We start from the raw sequence: 15,480 nt of genomic DNA on the forward strand, positions 1-15,480 counted from the left end.
TCATCTAAGCGCCCAAGGCATCCGGGGTACATGGGCGTCTCACACTTTTTGATCGAGATTCTCTTGCACTTCGCTTGTCTCTGCCCATTGCCTCTTGACCTCTGTTCTTTCGCGTCTTTCACACTCAAAATGGCCCAGGCACCCACCGTCTTGCACTTCAGTGGTCACCAATACCTCAGGCATCGTCTGGTCTTGTCGATTCTCAGCGGGAAGCCGGTCCGGATCGACAAAATTCGTACGGACGACAAGAACCCTGGTCTGCGAGGTATACATAGTCATTGAAGCTTTGTGCGGTCGTCGTTCTTATACTTTTGGCGCATATAGACTATGAGGTTAGCTTGCTTAGGCTGCTGGAGAGGGCTACAAACGGCACTATCATCGAGATTTCGGTAACCGGTGAGTTGCATGGCTTTATATGTGCCCAGTCTTTGCTCAAGCCGCGCAGGTACTGCCATCCTCCTCAAGCCCGGAATCATTGCTGGGGGATCCATTATTCACGAATGCCCACTCTCACGCTCAATGGGATACTTCCTGGAGCCCGTCATTATGCTTGCTCCCTTCGCAAAGAAACCATTGCAACTTACGTTGAGAGGCATCACAACGGACGACCACGACCTCTCGGTACGTTACACTCCAATCTCGGCACCTCTGTTCGTTGTTTACACAAATTTCTGGAAATTTAGGTTGATATCATTCGAACCGTTACGCTCCCCCACCTGCAACTGTTCGGCCTCTCAGATGGGCTGGAGCTACGGGTAAGACTCGCTATGCTTGCAATTCGAATCAAATCCCCAAACATGTGCTCATGCGTGCTCCGCAGATTAAGAAGCGAGGTAGTGCTCCTCTTGGAGGGGGCGAGGTACAATTTCTCTGCCCCATCGTGAAACAGGTCAAGACCTTGAATTTTGTGGATCTTGGAAAGGTCAAGCGGATACGCGGTATCTCGTGAGTTTGAATCCGATGTCACCTACCACAGTGTGCTGAACCTCTCCCAGGCATGCCGTCCGCGTCAACCCCCAGTTTTCAAATCGCATGATAGAAGCTGCCCGCTCTGTCCTCAACCGCTATATACCCGACATCTATCTATACTCCGACGTATACAAAGGAGAAGAGAGCGGAAAGTGCGTTGCGTCTACCCATCTGCTACCTGTGTGCTGACATTCGCACCAGGTCTCCGGGGTATGCCTTGACCCTGCTTGCGGAGTCCACGACCGGAGCAATGCACTGCGCTGAGGCCATATCGAAACCCGGTGTGGCTCCTGAAGACATCGCATTGACTGCAGCCAGGGCTCTTCTTTCGGAGATCAAGAAAGGCGGCGTCGTCGACAGGCAACACCAGTCATTGGTGCTCATGATGATGGTTCTCGGTAGCGAGGACGTTGGTCGGTGTAGAATGGGCGAACCGACCGCCAGGACGTACGTTTTCACATTGAGTCCTGCGGTCTTGAGCCTGACTTGAGCTGCCAGAATACAACTATTGCGGGACATCAAGGAGTGTTTCGGCACCGCGTTCAAGATCACCTCCGCAGAGCCAAACGATCCGGATTCTGCGGAGCTTGTACTCTCTTGCTACGGTATCGGCTACGTGAACGCGAACAGGTCATTAGCATAACCATTCGCTGACCATCTCTCTATCCACGGGTATGCGTGGTTCAACGCTGTCTGTATACATGTATCAGCAAGTATAATGCAACACTACTTCCTATCTGTAGATAATGGATATTCGCCCATACTCATCGCTACCTTCCTCGCCACCCCCAGCGGCGAACAGCCACTGTCGCAGCACCGGCCACCCCACCTCGTAATGCGTGCATATCTCGTCCGTATGGTGCTCCCCATCCAACCACGGCAGCAGTTCCGACGGGAACGGCGCCGCGCCCTGCAGCATCCCATGTGACGGCTCGCGGCTCAGACTCGTTCGTGGGCGGAAGAGCCCCAGCTTTGCCGACCGTCCCCCGCTCGAGTGCTCGCTCTCGAGCGGCTCCGCGTTCAGCGCGCTCGCGAGTGCGTCCGGGGACGAGGACGAGATGTACCGCGTCGAGGCGTGGCTGAATCGCTCGGAGCCCTTCAGGTTCAAGTTCTGCGCGACGGTCTCCGACGCGCGCGGGTACAGGCGCGACATCGTCTGGTACGCCTTGTCCTGCAACGGCTTACGGCCGTCACGGGTGCGGAGCTGCTCGAGTGAGCTCTCGGCGGCGCTGGCGCGGCGGGTGGGAGCTACGCGTGTTGCTGAAGGGGATATTGCGACGATCTCTGCGCCGGCGGAGGCGATGGTGGGTTGCGCTTCTGGGATACGGGCACGTACGCGGAGCGACTCTTGTTCTGCGCGAGTCGGAGGAGAGCTTGCGGGTGGTTGGTTGGTGGACGCGAAGCTTTTGCCACGTTTGCGGCCGAGGGACGCCATGGTCGCGCGGCGGTCGGGCAGTTGCTCAGCAGGGTTCGGCAGGATGATCGGCCACCGGTGTACACGGCGCAGGAAACCCTATGGGTGTATGCGGGAGTAAGTGAAAGTGGACGACTCCATTCTGCTCGCACTTGCCTTAATGACGCCGAAGCTGGTGAATCGCCGGACATCGATGCCGAGCTTGTGCACGTCGAACTCTTCCATCCAGTCTCGAACTGTTTTACCAGCCCTGAACCGGGAATACAGGTGCAGTAGCTTTGGCCAATCAGGAATAACCCAGCCTACGCGGAGTGTCAACAAACATCACGGTGTCTAGAACAGGGGGCCGGGCGCACCAGGCTTTGTCACGTATGGCCCGCATTCCTTGATGATATGTTCTTCCCCTGCGAGCCATTGGATGCTTTTCCGCAGCGTGTACATGTTTGAGTATTGGAAGATATCCATCAACATTATGACTTGGTAGTAGCTGAGTGGGCAACGATTAACGCCAATGTAGTTTTGTAAAAAGATCTCCCGTACAGTAGGTGAGATATAGCGAGACGAGTCAAGTTGAGGTCGCAGTTTGCTAGACGCGCGATGCGGCTGATATGGTTGGTGCCGTCGATGTAGGGGCATACCTTCACAACATATGTGATGAGACAGACACCTACCCCACGGTGACCTAGTTGTGGTTACCTTTACGATAGTCAAATCCCAGTTGGGTTCTATCCTGTTGGTGAGGTTGATGAGTGCTAGGGGCACCATCCAGTCCTTTACTGGTGGGGGATTAGGATAGAACGGGAATATCTTCAGTTCTATTGAATTGAACCTGTCGATAGGTATAGACGTCTCCGAGTACGAGTTCAGGTCTTCATAGAGTTGCTCGAGAACGGCATGGATAGCGGGGGCGCTGTCAGGCGAAGACAGGAAACGAGATTCTTTCTACAGCCAGGTCAGTGCCCACCCAACTGCAACCTGTGGCACGACTGACCTCGCACGTGGTGAGCACTCGGCTGACTTTCCTGGCCACCGGTTCGTAGCAGCTGAGATCTGCGGTGCGTTCGAACACGAAGCACACGTTGTACAAGAAGTAGTTCCGCGGGTAATACTCTTCGTCCAGCCTCACAGGCAGACCGAGGACGCGGTGGCTCTTGGCAGCGCAAATGACAAGCCTGCCGCATAGCGCCTTGGGAGGAATGACGTATTTTGAGATGTCATCGAAGGTGAAGAAAAAGCGGTTGAGGGGGGTGGTAGACTTATTAGGGGAGAGCAGACTTTTGGTCTCTAGCCTTTGCGTAGTCGGAGAAGACAAGACAGAACTTGATGGGTGACGCGAGGGAGGGTCGAGGTCTGCCAGTGAAGGGGTGGATGAGGCAGGCGAGGCCGTATAGAGCGTGCTGCTAGATGCTCCAGATGCATGCCCAGACGACGAGGAAGTAGCGATGAGACCCTCAGGGACTTGAGAGATGATCTTGGGTCCCAAATCAACGTCGAAGACAGCGTAGAAGACAGATTCAAGTCGAGGTAGAAAGGATGCGCCGTTGGACGACATGGCAACATGTAGTGATTTCTACGTCATGAGCTAACGTCTGTTGGCTGAGATTACATTGTCAGCCAGTTTTTTACGACAACAGTGAAGTTGGATTGGCCAGAGTCGACGCGCATGGCAGCTGCGCCTCGTCGGAAGTGTGGTAGCGCCTGTAAACATACCTGGTTCACGTCCATGCGACGTAGCGTGGTTTGCGCGATTTCACGCGTTCTGAACAAGGTTGAGATATCAGTTCGTTCAGGCCAATGTGACTCGAGTGTAAGCACACGTACGTGCGCTGCGAAAGGGCTCAGCTTGTCAGTACACTCGATATTGGTGGCAGGCTGGAAGACGCTCAAGCGCCGACGCAGGGATATCCAGAGGCTGGTCGGCCGTCGCAAAGAATGACGTCGCACCATCGAGATTTGTTTGAGGAAATAGTAGAGAACGTCCCCGATTGGGAAGGGCGCTTATAGTCTGGACTTAGCGTTTTTTGCGCGAAGAGGGCCCGCCATTCGTGTTCCCTCCCCTCCCTCGCTCCGCTCGGGGGGTCCCCCAAGCCGGGAACACTCAGGCGGGTACACTAAAGCCTCGTTCGCGTGTTATTCCAGACCGGCTCCCTCTGGGGGGGAGAGGAGGTTGGAGGCGTCTAACCCCGGCAAAACCCGAACCCTAATCCCGAACCCTAATCCGAACCCTAATCCGAACCTTAACGGCTTCTTTTGCGACGTCATTCTTTGCGACGGCATGACAGCCATATCCAGAGCGCTGACTAATACGGGCGTCTCTCGTAGTCGGTGGCGGAGTTGTCATTGAACTCGGTGTGCCAGTGCTCCTGCTCTCTATCCTCCCCTCCGCCCTGGGCCTTCTTTGTCTAGCTGCAACTCTTCTGAGCCCATTATACACTATGCCGAAGGCGGACATAAACAAGGCTGGATGGGAACAGAGCGAGTTCCCTATCCTATGTGAGACATGTGAGTAGAACGCGTCCTTTACTGTGTTTCAACGACTCAGACCACGGCCAGGCTTGGGTGACAATCCCTTCGTTCGTATGGTATGTTATTCCTTGCTCTTCTTCAGGTTGCATATTGACAATGAAATGGCCAGTCGAAACAAGAGTTCGGTCGTTCTTGTGGCACCTGTGCCCGACCTTTCACCGTCTTCCGCTGGAACCCTGGAACCGGTATGCGGTTCAAGACCACCGTCATTTGCCAGACCTGCGCCAAGATCAAGAATGTCTGCCAAACATGTCTCCTGGATCTCGAGTATGGGCTCCCGACGCAAGTTCGCGACACCGCGCTGGGTGTGGAGAGTGAAGCACCTACGAGCGAAATCAACCGGGAGTACTATGCTCAGAATATGGAGAGCAAGGTATGTCTATGAACCTGTTTCGTCATAAACCTCTCAAACCCAACTCTATCGCAGCTTGACGGTGCGGCGAAGTCCCTCCTGGACCTCAACCGGACATCTAGCGCAGGCAAGGACATGTTGAAGCAGCTAGCCCGCACCGACCCTTACTACAAGCGCAACAAACCCCATGTCTGCTCCTTCTACGCCAAGGGAGAGTGCAATCGTGGCGACGCTTGCCCTTACCGGTCAGTAGTTGAGCCAGGCTCCGTCTTTGTCCATACCTGATAGTCGCCGCTCTTCCAGCCACGAGAAGCCCGTACAAAATGAGTTGTCAAAACAAAACATCCAGGACAGATATCATGGACGCAACGATCCGGTCGCGAAGAAGATCATGTCTACTCATGCTGCGAATATGGGACTGCAACCACCAGAAGATCAGAACATTGTACGTCACACATCTTGCCTGTCAAGATAGAGGGGCTCACTGGGTTCTGTAGACCTCTCTATTCCTCTCCCAATTGTCCCCGTCCTCCACGGAGGAGAGCGTACGAACTCGGGTCCTGAAGTCATTGCCCGCCGTGCAGCCTTCGCAGCTGAAATCGGTTGTCCACGTTGGGAAGTCCAGGTATGAGGTTCGACCAATGCGTGTATGATGAAGTGCTGACATCGTGTCGAAGGTGTGCCTTTGTGAACTGGAGAGATAGGGCTACCGCAGAGCTTGCAGCCCAGGCGTGGGCAAACGGACTCGAGATTGATGGAGAGACAGTGGGCGTTCGGTGGGGCAGGAGCAAGGCGGCTTCGGGCTCGAAGTCAGGAAACGCCTTCGCGTCGTCTTCCTCTGCCGTAGCGGCTTGAGCGAGGGCACTAGGTGTACCGTTACGTTGATATGTATGCTACTTGTACCATTAGTTTTGTTTTGCTCCACCCCGTTTAGTGTTTTCTCAAGCGTGAACATCTGAATTTTAAAGCAATAAAATAATGCGCGCCGGAAATAATGGGCGCTAACGCGAACCTGCTTAACCTCTACCTTCACCATGAGCCAGTGCCACAATCCAGAACTTGAGAAAGGCATGTGCTCCGACCTCCGTCGTTGTCGCAGACGTTGACCGAAACCAGTATCCAGCCCTCGCTGCACTGCGGCTTTTGAGAGAAACATGTTCTGCAGCCATCGATGCCCTCCGACAGCCGCTCTCCCCACCGCAAACCGCGCTACTGTCTGAACGCCCCTCTTGCCCAGTCCTGCAGAAGGACTACCAGTCGCTCTTGACTCTTGTCTACACCTCTACAACGAAGTTGACACTCGTTCTACGCCCATCCGCTCCTTCGTACACGGCTGCCATTGCGCCCATCAGCGACCTCGGAACATCCATCACCTCCCTTGCGACATGCGCTACCCTCTACGATCTTCACGGTACCACGCTATCGTCGTATGCTAGGCAGGCGACCCGTGATATCTGCGCCACCGTGAGTTCTCTAGCGGACACCTTCATTGAAAATGGAGGCGAAGAGTATCTGGTGCGGACGGGGACCGTGCATGATCTCGTCGAGAAGGCGCGGCGCGAGATTCCTGCGGACAATCTCGCCGCGGTGAAGGGGAGGTGGACGGCGGATCGGGGCATGCTCGAAGATTCCCTCGAAGAGATCAACTCCATGCTCGAGGGGGGCGACGAGGATGATATGGACACGGGGGGTTTCGATGACGAGTGGGACGAGCTTGGCTTTGGGTCAAGCAAGAAGATGTCTGAGATCGAGCTCGAGCGAACGCGGAAGGTGTGTATCTCCCACATATTCCGAACATGTCTCCGAGATACTCAATCTACCTGGACATGAAGGTACAACCCCTCGTGCGTTTCGCGACCCTGTTGCACAAACGTGTCGTGCCGGACGTGCTCGCCGGACTATCTGGGCCACAGCTAGACTCGGAAGCCCTTACCGCTGCTTTGGATGCCTTACCTTCCCGATCCCACGCCGTCGTCCTTGCGCTCGAGGAAGTGATCGCCGCCCTCTACGCGCCTCAACAGCCCGCCGCCCTATCATCCGCGGTCTCAGCGTTCTCGGACGCTGTCAGGCACCTTCACACATCGGTAGTGACCGATGTCTTCCTCCCTCCGGAGACGGACCTCGCGAATGCAATGGGCGCTCTCAGCGTGGGCGAGGTGAAAAGCGGCAATGGGGCGAAGGCGAAAAAGGACCCTCGGAAGTGGTTCGATGCTTGCTTGGGACAGATCGACAAGTCTGCGAAAGCTGTAGAGGATATGCTATCGCCAGACCCTCACAATGCGACATGATTTTTCGATCATAGGAACTGTGGTGGGCAACTGTTGAACTGTGTAGTCGCTGATATGCCGCGGATCACTCATCCATGTCGAGCAAGCCTTCAATGCTGGCTAACTGCGATTGATTGTTTAGCCCTTTCGACTTGCTGTCGAAAAATGCCAACAAAGGATACCTTCCCTTGTGGTGCATTCACTTGTGTGCGGCGGAGGAGTTATGCGTCACGTCGAACGTTATCCGATATAATTTTGAGCAAGGTAAGAGAAAACATATCAGTACTAGTGCTGCTTCGATTCCTATCTGACATTCGCGACGCCCACAGAGACGTGCATGAGAAACAACCTCCCAGCATCTTTATGCGACCATGTGGAACAACAGGCTAGAAGTTCCTATCGATTGGTACTGGTCGATTACTGGTCGATGCTACATTCGTATCCCTGAGTGTGGTGTCGAATGTACGTCAAGAACCGGTATGTTTACACGGCGGACGTCCAGTAATATCGCTGTAAGTGTACACAGTACTTAAACGGCCAGCTCCGTCCGAGATATGCATAGCCCCCTTCTTGTCGACAGCCCATCATCCATTCACCCCCTCCCCCAACTCACGGCGCAGTCGCACAACACCCAAGCATATATGACGTCTCCCGCAACCGCAGAGGTCTTTGCGTCGACCACGTTCGACTATATCATCGTCGGCGGAGGAACTACCGGGCTCGTCCTCGCTGCTCGGTACGATAGCTCGTCATGTTACCATACCCCAAGCTAAATGGATTGTTATCAGTCTCTCAGAAGACCCCGCCGTTACTGTCGGAGCTATCGAGGCAGGAGAATGGCACCGCGGCGTCGAAGGGATCTCAGTGCCTGGTATGTACGGCATATGCGTGTCGAAACTGACTCGACAGTCGTTAACTGCGACCAAGGTCTCTGTGGCTCGTTGATCGGTAACCCTCAGTACGACTGGTCATTCTCGTCTGACCCTCAGAAGCATGTGAACGACAGAAGCATCTTCCAACCGCGGTCGGTAGTCGCGCGTGAAAATGCTCTCCTTAGTGAAGCCATACTCACTGTTGACTTTTTAGAGGGAAGGCTCTGGGAGGTTCTTCCATGGTGAGCAAACCCGAGTGCTGTGACTTTTTCAACTATCTCACCGTAATTCATAACCAGTTAAATCTGCTGCTCTACAACCGGTGAGACTGTAGCTAGTGAGTTCGGTACTCACAAGTTCTCACCAGCCCATAGAGCTTCAGCCCGCGAATACGATGGTGAGCGTGCCCGTGTGCGCAAATCCTCCTGTCAATGTAACAACAATATGCATTTCCTCCAGCCCTCGAAACGCTAGGCAATCCAGGCTGGAACTGGGCAGAATTTCTGAAGTACATGAAGAAGGTTAGGTATCTGGTAGTCACTGGTACGCGTATTGATGATATTGTTCATGGTGTGCAGGCCGAAACAACCATACCCCTCTCTTCCGACGTCCGGCCAGAGTACGGCATCCCCGCTACTCAAAGGGATGAGTGGCACGGGAACTCGGGTCCAGTGGTGAAGTCGTACCCCACAAACTTCAACACTTTGCACATCCACATCACCGACGCCCTAGAGACGCTAGGCGTGCCAAAGAACCCAGAACCAGTACGTAGCCATGCTGGCACTCTGTGCTCTATGCATGTAGTCTCACTAGACGTGCAGAGCAACGGGATCAACGTTGGCTCAGTCACCACCTTCGCGGCCGTTGATCCGCGGACTGCGACGAGGAGCTACTCCGCTAATGTGCGTTCCACGCCTGTCTTTGGGCTTGCGTGTACGCAAGCTCATTGTCAACTCCTCTATTCAGGCTTATTTCGAGCCTAACGCCGGACGAAAGAACCTTGTCGTCACCACAGGCTCCTCAGTTTCGCGAATCATTTTCCGTCCAGAGTCCTCTCCGCTTCTAGCAACTGGCGTTGAGTTCATTCACGGAGACAGTACGTTCACTGCCATGGCTCGCAAAGAGGTCATTCTATGTGCAGGTTCGCCATACTTTGCCCCTGTCACAAGTGTCGATACTGAGATCCTACGCCGTCTCAGGAGTGTTTCAGAGTCCTCAGCTCCTCGAACTTTCTGGTATGTTGAATGTAACTCACCAGTTGTTTCCGCTGACACATTCATAGGTATCGGGAAAGGGGATATACTGAACAAATACGGAATCAAAATCCTGCTTGACCTGCCGGGCGTAGGCGAGAATCTACGTAAGTAGTGAGCGGTCTTGTAACATCCCGAACACACATGGGCTGACACGGCTACTAGAGGTATTTACCCCCTCATAAACGCCCGTAGAAAGTGCGTCTCACATCCCGTAGGACCATGAAGGGGTAATAATGATACACGAGATCGATCCCAAGTACGAAACCGTCGATTTTCTACAGGACCCGGAAGAATCGAAGCTACAACAAGAGCTATAGTCAGTACATCATTGACGCATTGCATTCCATATTCATGGCTAGCACACTCTGTCTTAGCAAAGCGCAGAAGGGATACCTCTCCTCTGCACTGGCGACAGTCCTTGGCTTCGTACCCGCGAAGGCGCTTGCATCCGACGACCAGGTGAGAAAGTGGAAGGAAATGGGCGAAAACGCGATCCTGGCCGCGCCTCCAGGCGTGAAGAAGCAGCTCGAACTTCAGATGAAATGGCTCGACGACGAAACGTCTGCGGAGGCAGAGTAGGACCGTCATGTACATCCCAGCAACCCCTTGTGCTCATAAACACTTCTCTGTAGATTGATCCCCTTCCCAGGTTTCTTCCTCCCTTGCGGTCTAAAACCGGAACCCAACACCCGGTACTCATCTGTACTGGCGACAACAATGCACCCGCTTTCGCGCGGTTCCGTCCACATCGTTTCCGCAGACCCGAAGCATCCGCCAGCGATAGACCCAAGTACGCGCATTCTTGCATGTATCGAGCATGTGCTGATCCTCTGCAGACTACTTCGCGAACCCGGTCGATCTGGAGATGATGCTCGCGCTGATCAAGTTCACGCTCAAGCTGTATCAGACCACCCCTCTGTGCGACGTCGTGCGCAAGCAGGTCGCACCGAGCCCCGAACAGAGCGCAACAGACGAGGCACTGGTCAAATATATCAAGGACAACTGCAACACGGTGTACCATCCGATCGGGTCTGCCGCAATGCTCCCGCGGGAGGACGGCGGAGTCGTGAGTCCGGATTTGAGGGTCTACGGGACCGCCAACCTGCGCGTGGTACGCCTGCTTACATTTATTAGTATCGGGATGTCGGACTGACATGTGAGCGTTGGAACGCGTGGTAAGGTCGACGCGTCTGTCCTCCCTTTCGTGCGTCCAGCATCATTCTTGTTCCGTCACGCACTAATAGTATTGCGTTCATCAGGAGGTGTCTGCTCACATTCAGTCTACGATCTATGCTCTCGCCGAGAAGGTTTGTAATGGAAGTTGTTCTCTCTCATCATCGTCTGACTTCGCACATAGGCTGCGGACATCATCAAAGGCGTTACGAGTTACCCCGCCCCGCTGTAGACCAGGAACTGTTGAACTTGAAATGTGTACTACGACGTGTACGATAGGATTTGCATATACGTGATAGTCCCTTCAGTGCTACGGATGGTGTTTCAGTTACTCTTCGTTTCGACGGTTCATAACCCCAGACGTGGGCTATACCGAGTGGATGAGATAATCGCAGACAGAAAGTCAATACAGCTCTTGTTTGATGATGTCCGAAGCCTTGTGTTCGTTTCAGCAATGCGCTACGAACCCGGCGAGATAGTATAACACCTACCCTTTCGGCAATCGCATAAACAGCGGTTTGCAGGTGCGCTGCGATCTGCATAGGCACCAGTGACGCGTCTACCACGCGCAGGTTCGAGGTGCCATACACCTTGAGGGATGTGGGATCGACGACACCTACATGACTCTTTTTCAGTACGACGGCACAGGATATAGCCGAGGGAGCAGGAAAGCTCACCTCCGAGCGAACGTGAAACCATGGCAGCAGTTCCAGCGGGGTGGAAGAATGGCCCGGTCGCAGCCCTCAAGTATCTACATAGATAGTGATCCGTTCGATATCCATACTGTGCACTGGTGAGATAATTCTTACGCAATGAGGCCTGCTTCGTCCGTGGAGTTTGCGGGAGGGTTATGGGACCCCGCCACAGCATCCACCAGAGGTGGACTGGCAGCGATTTTTTGCGCGAACTTGACGCTTTCAAGCATCGACTCGAAATCTACGGCAGATAGTAAGGGCAGGTAGGGTGGCGCCTCGAGGACAGGCTCTTACCCACATCATTCCCCACGTACTTGGGGTCGATGACTGGCGCTGCAAGTGGGTCACTGCTGTTGATATGCTACGCTATATGAGTTGCACGAAATAAACGAGATGTGGAAAGTCCTCACAACTGTACCCCGAGCGAAAGGATGCTAAGAAACGGAACATAAGTGTCACGCTGCATCCATAGAGTGAACACAACTCACCATCAGTCCGAGGCTAAGCGTCACGTAAGTCTTATTCGGAGTCGCAGGAATCGACGTTGAGCCTCCGCCTGGCGTCATAATAACCTCTATATGAGCCACGTCGTCGTCAGATAACCAGCCGTCTTGGATCTGGTACTGCGCCCTTGCAAGCGGGGAGATGTCGGGCGACGCCGAGAGCGAGAGCGCGAGCTCGCGAATCTTCGCCGCAGCACCCGGCGGAGTACACGCCGTGAATGGTGGGAATGTTCGTGGGGAGGCCAGCTGGGCAAATACGCCTGTATGGTTCACGGCACTGGCAGCACCAGTGCCATGTAAGCACTCGTACGCAGAACCCCGTGTGCAACCTTACTATTCTTGTTCTTGGTCAAGTAAGAACGTTTCGTTATTTCTCAGCATGTCTAGCAAGTTCAAGTCAGTAGCTGCCATATAATGCACGGCGTAGAAATAGAAGAGATGCCCATACCGTACGTCCAGAAATGACCCCTCAGTTCGAAGTCTAATGCGATAAAAGGCTGGTCCTGCGTCGTTATCAGTACGGCATAGCGAGAGTTGAATCGGGTCCGTGTACCTGCAGGTTCTCGCCGACTCCGGGAAGGTCGATCAACGTTTCGATTCCAAGCGGCTCTAAGATTGCCTGGTTTCCGATACCTATAGGGAATCGTGAGATTGAGATTTTTTTTTACGACCAGGCATGTCGAGAGAGCAGGCTCACCCGAAAGCTCAAGCATTTGAGGGGTCTGGATGGCTCCTGGAGCATAGATGATGCTTTGCAATAGCACATAAGGGCTGTATCAACTTGGCTTACCCGCAGAGAGGATAACTTCCTTTCGTGCTAAAAGGGTGCCGGTGAATCCGGTAGAGTTGATTGCCACTACATTCACGCCAGAAGCTTTCAATGGATGGCTGTAGTTAGACGATGATTCAAAGTCGATCTTGGTCGCCTGCGAGAGATCCCGTAAATTGAAGATTGCCGTACATGCATCCATCAGGGAGATCGTTACCTGCGTGGTCAAAAACACTGTCAAGTTAGGGCGGTCTGCGCTGATATTGTAATATGTGCTCGCTGCGTATGAGCGCTGCCCGACGTCCTTCTTCTTGTCGACAGCGTGTTCAGTGTTGTATATTCCAGTTGCATGTCCGGTATACTGAGGTGCGTTAGCCCACAGTAACTACCCTCGGAAAATCATACGACTACTGACAGCGTCGCTATTTGTCGGAATCCCTAAACCGTTGATTGTCTGCACGTAGGGCGCCGTCAGGTTGCTGTAGAAGTCGTTGTACGACGGCTGAAACTATGAATACCCTAGTCACTCAGAGCTTGCAACAGCACTAACCTGTATAGGCCCCGACTGCCCATGAAACACGTCGAAGACCGACTCTGGAAGTTCGACAGCGCCAGGCAAGATTCCCTGAGGGGGCGGGGGAGATGCGGTCTCGCTCTTCTTGTGATATGGCAGCAAGAATTTCCAGTTCCATCCTGTTGCGCCGAGCTACAAAAGTAATTAATACTGCATCTCCACAGCTAACGCTACGCAGTACCTCTTCCCATGCATCATACTCCTTCGCAGACGCTCGGTTCCAGGCCATGAAATTGAGCCCACTTGACCCACCGAGCATTTTGCCTCTGGCCTGGTGCACGCTCGCGTTGTTTAGAGCTGGTTGCGGCACCGTCTGGAAGTTCCAGTCGAAGGCGGGGTTCCCGATGGCTCGCCCAAAGAACTCTGTATATACTATTAGTCGATATCGGCGTCGTTTGTATTCGGTAGACTTACGCGGAGTGTCCACCAGCGGCTCGTTGACATGATGGACGCCGGCTTCAACTACCGCTACCGTTATCGTAGGATCTTCACTCAGACGAGCGGCGACGACGAGGCCGGCAGTTCCTCCACCTGCATCCGTGCCTTTAGCGCCGTTTCGTCATCGAGAGATACTTGGTATGCGCGTACCAACGATAACGTAGTCGTATTCTGCGTGTGTTCCTGTTCAAGGAAACGAATTCGAATAAAATGTTCGTTCATTGAATGAGCGTAATGAGGTGGGCATACCTTGAGGCGTAGTGCCGGTCACGGATGTACAGGCGCACAAGAGGATGGACAGGTATACTAGATACATCTTGGGCGGGGATGATCCTGCCAAAACACTGGCGAGGACGATATAAAGCCCTTCTCTGAAGCGCCAGGAAGATGCTAAAGAGTATACAAGGAATAGGATGTTCTCCCCATCAGTGGTACCTCCCCATGACAAATTATTCAGTAGTCTCCTTAGCACCGTGTTACAATGTAACGTACCTTGCGCCGCCAATACAGCCATGAGAGTCAACGTAACCGCTTCTAGAACATGGAGCGGAGATACTACGCTTGCAAGCCATGCGGATCCATGAGAATTTGAGATGATATCTTCGACGTACTAGCATCGTGGCCGCTGTGCAGAAGTTAGAAGAGTACACGTACATACCCGCAATCGATGCCGGTCACTGTCATCACAGAAGTACTGCGGGACGGGCACCGTCGGATTGCGCGGGAACTGTATGGCATGAGGATTGACGGCTGACCTCCGATGTTCGGAATCTAAGTCGTTAGACCTTCAGGACCGAAGTACCAACAACTTAGACGAGTGCTGCCATAAATGAGAGGATAATCTGCAATGCTCGCAGTGACAACATAAGAGAGACGTGGCAAGATACTGGACACGATATCCTGTGGACAGAGCCTGCGTACCTCGCCGTGCCTCGTAAGCTTATGCTCGTCGATCTATATGCTATAAGACAACTCACCTATAGCTTCGAATGTGGCACCACCCGAGAATCCCATCATCGAATGACGCTAGGGAAGCGCACGGGAATGCAGAGCCACTACTAACGACGCCACTTCGAAAGTGTCGTCCTCTATCTTCGCCGCAGCCTCCTTCCCATAGCGCCACATCTCCTCCTCCATCGCGTCCACATCCTCACAGTGGATGTACCCGCGGACATGCATCCGCCGCAGAGCTTCGCGAATCCAGACCCGGCACGTCCAGGTCAGTTCGCGCTCTCTGTCTACCTGAGGTACCTCCATAGGGATCTGACGCAGGAGCGCGTTAAGGTCGTCGACGGACTTCCCATCCGGTAAGCGGCCAATGATGGCGGCGGCTGCGACGGCGGGGGAGGTAGCGAGCGCGAGCAGCGTGCGGTCGTAGGACCAACGCTTGTCGTCGCCCTGCTTGTCATTCGTGATGGCGTGTAGCTTTATGCCTCCGTGAGTCTGCGTGCTTGACTCTGCGGCGGGCACATCCGGAATGAAGAGGAACCAGTGAAATCGCGGTGGCGTTGTGCTCATGACGTCGAGCGCCAGTACGATATCTGGATAGCGCGGAGGTGGCGATAGAGTGGTTTTGCTGGGCATGGTAGAGAGATGGCCGAGGTGGAGCTTTGAAGCTGAAGGAAGGGGGAGAGAAGACTTGCGTAAATTAGTCTGAAGGGCGTGTAGACAA

General features: G+C 53.9%; 6 protein-coding genes across 6 annotated transcripts; 4 read left to right on the top strand and 2 right to left on the bottom strand.

The window, feature by feature from the left end:
- Positions 1–129: 129 nt before the first annotated feature.
- On the top strand, positions 130–2,093 carry TRAVEDRAFT_145197 (18S rRNA biogenesis protein; the record flags this gene model as incomplete). The annotated part of the gene is made up of 8 exons (XM_008038386.1): positions 130–265; positions 325–396; positions 446–621; positions 684–755; positions 821–945; positions 996–1,121; positions 1,171–1,416; positions 1,468–2,093. The coding sequence occupies 8 exons, from the start codon at positions 130–132 to the stop codon at positions 1,610–1,612; spliced, it is 1,098 nt and encodes a 365-aa protein (XP_008036577.1). The 3' UTR covers positions 1,613–2,093.
- A 2,677-nt stretch (positions 2,094–4,770) lies between these two features.
- Positions 4,771–6,173, top strand: TRAVEDRAFT_164606 (uncharacterized protein). Its single transcript, XM_008038387.1, has 7 exons — positions 4,771–4,885; positions 4,937–4,965; positions 5,019–5,282; positions 5,337–5,506; positions 5,565–5,706; positions 5,759–5,886; positions 5,939–6,173. Exons 1-7 carry the CDS (start codon positions 4,819–4,821, stop codon positions 6,114–6,116), a joined length of 978 nt encoding a protein of 325 aa, XP_008036578.1. The 5' UTR covers positions 4,771–4,818; the 3' UTR covers positions 6,117–6,173.
- An 82-nt stretch (positions 6,174–6,255) lies between these two features.
- Positions 6,256–7,553, top strand: TRAVEDRAFT_57469 (uncharacterized protein; the record flags this gene model as incomplete). Its single annotated transcript, XM_008038251.1, has 3 exons — positions 6,256–6,303; positions 6,447–7,031; positions 7,094–7,553. The coding sequence occupies 3 exons, from the start codon at positions 6,256–6,258 to the stop codon at positions 7,547–7,549; spliced, it is 1,089 nt and encodes a 362-aa protein (XP_008036442.1). The 3' UTR covers positions 7,550–7,553.
- A 616-nt stretch (positions 7,554–8,169) lies between these two features.
- TRAVEDRAFT_119832 (GMC oxidoreductase) lies at positions 8,170–10,809 on the top strand (the record flags this gene model as incomplete). Its single annotated transcript, XM_008038388.1, has 15 exons — positions 8,170–8,264; positions 8,317–8,399; positions 8,456–8,552; positions 8,615–8,661; positions 8,768–8,797; positions 8,860–8,921; positions 8,979–9,164; positions 9,222–9,302; positions 9,367–9,541; positions 9,600–9,635; positions 9,683–9,760; positions 9,882–9,972; positions 10,031–10,231; positions 10,289–10,446; positions 10,493–10,809. 15 exons carry the CDS (start codon positions 8,170–8,172, stop codon positions 10,807–10,809), a joined length of 1,737 nt encoding a protein of 578 aa, XP_008036579.1.
- Positions 10,810–11,232: 423 nt separating this feature from the next.
- TRAVEDRAFT_45355 (alcohol oxidase) lies at positions 11,233–14,124 on the bottom strand (the record flags this gene model as incomplete). Its single annotated transcript, XM_008038054.1, has 19 exons — positions 11,233–11,265; positions 11,321–11,445; positions 11,507–11,580; positions 11,639–11,765; positions 11,819–11,885; positions 11,935–11,958; positions 12,013–12,304; positions 12,362–12,410; positions 12,476–12,530; positions 12,581–12,660; positions 12,725–12,760; positions 12,818–12,953; positions 13,014–13,157; positions 13,212–13,298; positions 13,347–13,502; positions 13,552–13,733; positions 13,785–13,901; positions 13,959–13,991; positions 14,058–14,124. 19 exons carry the CDS (start codon positions 14,122–14,124, stop codon positions 11,233–11,235), a joined length of 1,884 nt encoding a protein of 627 aa, XP_008036245.1.
- Positions 14,125–14,641: 517 nt separating this feature from the next.
- On the bottom strand, positions 14,642–15,416 carry TRAVEDRAFT_70584 (uncharacterized protein). The gene is made up of 2 exons (XM_008038389.1): positions 14,786–15,416; positions 14,642–14,721 (listed from the first exon to the last, which is right to left on the bottom strand). The coding sequence occupies exon 1, from the start codon at positions 15,390–15,392 to the stop codon at positions 14,835–14,837; it is 558 nt and encodes a 185-aa protein (XP_008036580.1). The 5' UTR covers positions 15,393–15,416; the 3' UTR covers positions 14,642–14,721; positions 14,786–14,834.
- Between the last annotated feature and the right edge of the window lie 64 nt (positions 15,417–15,480).

This window comes from Trametes versicolor (genome assembly GCF_000271585.1).
Source record: "Trametes versicolor FP-101664 SS1 unplaced genomic scaffold TRAVEscaffold_4, whole genome shotgun sequence".
Classification (NCBI taxonomy): domain Eukaryota; kingdom Fungi; phylum Basidiomycota; class Agaricomycetes; order Polyporales; family Polyporaceae; genus Trametes; species Trametes versicolor.

Excerpts from the sequence above, each read along its gene's own strand:
- TRAVEDRAFT_164606 (XM_008038387.1), top strand. The coding sequence starts at position 4,819 with ATGCCGAAGGCGGACATAAACAAGGCTGGATGGGAACAGAGCGAGTTC. Across the intron at positions 4,886-4,936 it reads CCCTATCCTATGTGAGACAT|GCTTGGGTGACAATCCCTTC; the intron begins GTGAGTAGAACG and ends GACCACGGCCAG. Across the intron at positions 5,507-5,564 it reads GGCGACGCTTGCCCTTACCG|CCACGAGAAGCCCGTACAAA; the intron begins GTCAGTAGTTGA and ends CCGCTCTTCCAG.
- TRAVEDRAFT_70584 (XM_008038389.1), bottom strand. The coding sequence starts at position 15,392 with ATGCCCAGCAAAACCACTCTATCGCCACCTCCGCGCTATCCAGATATC.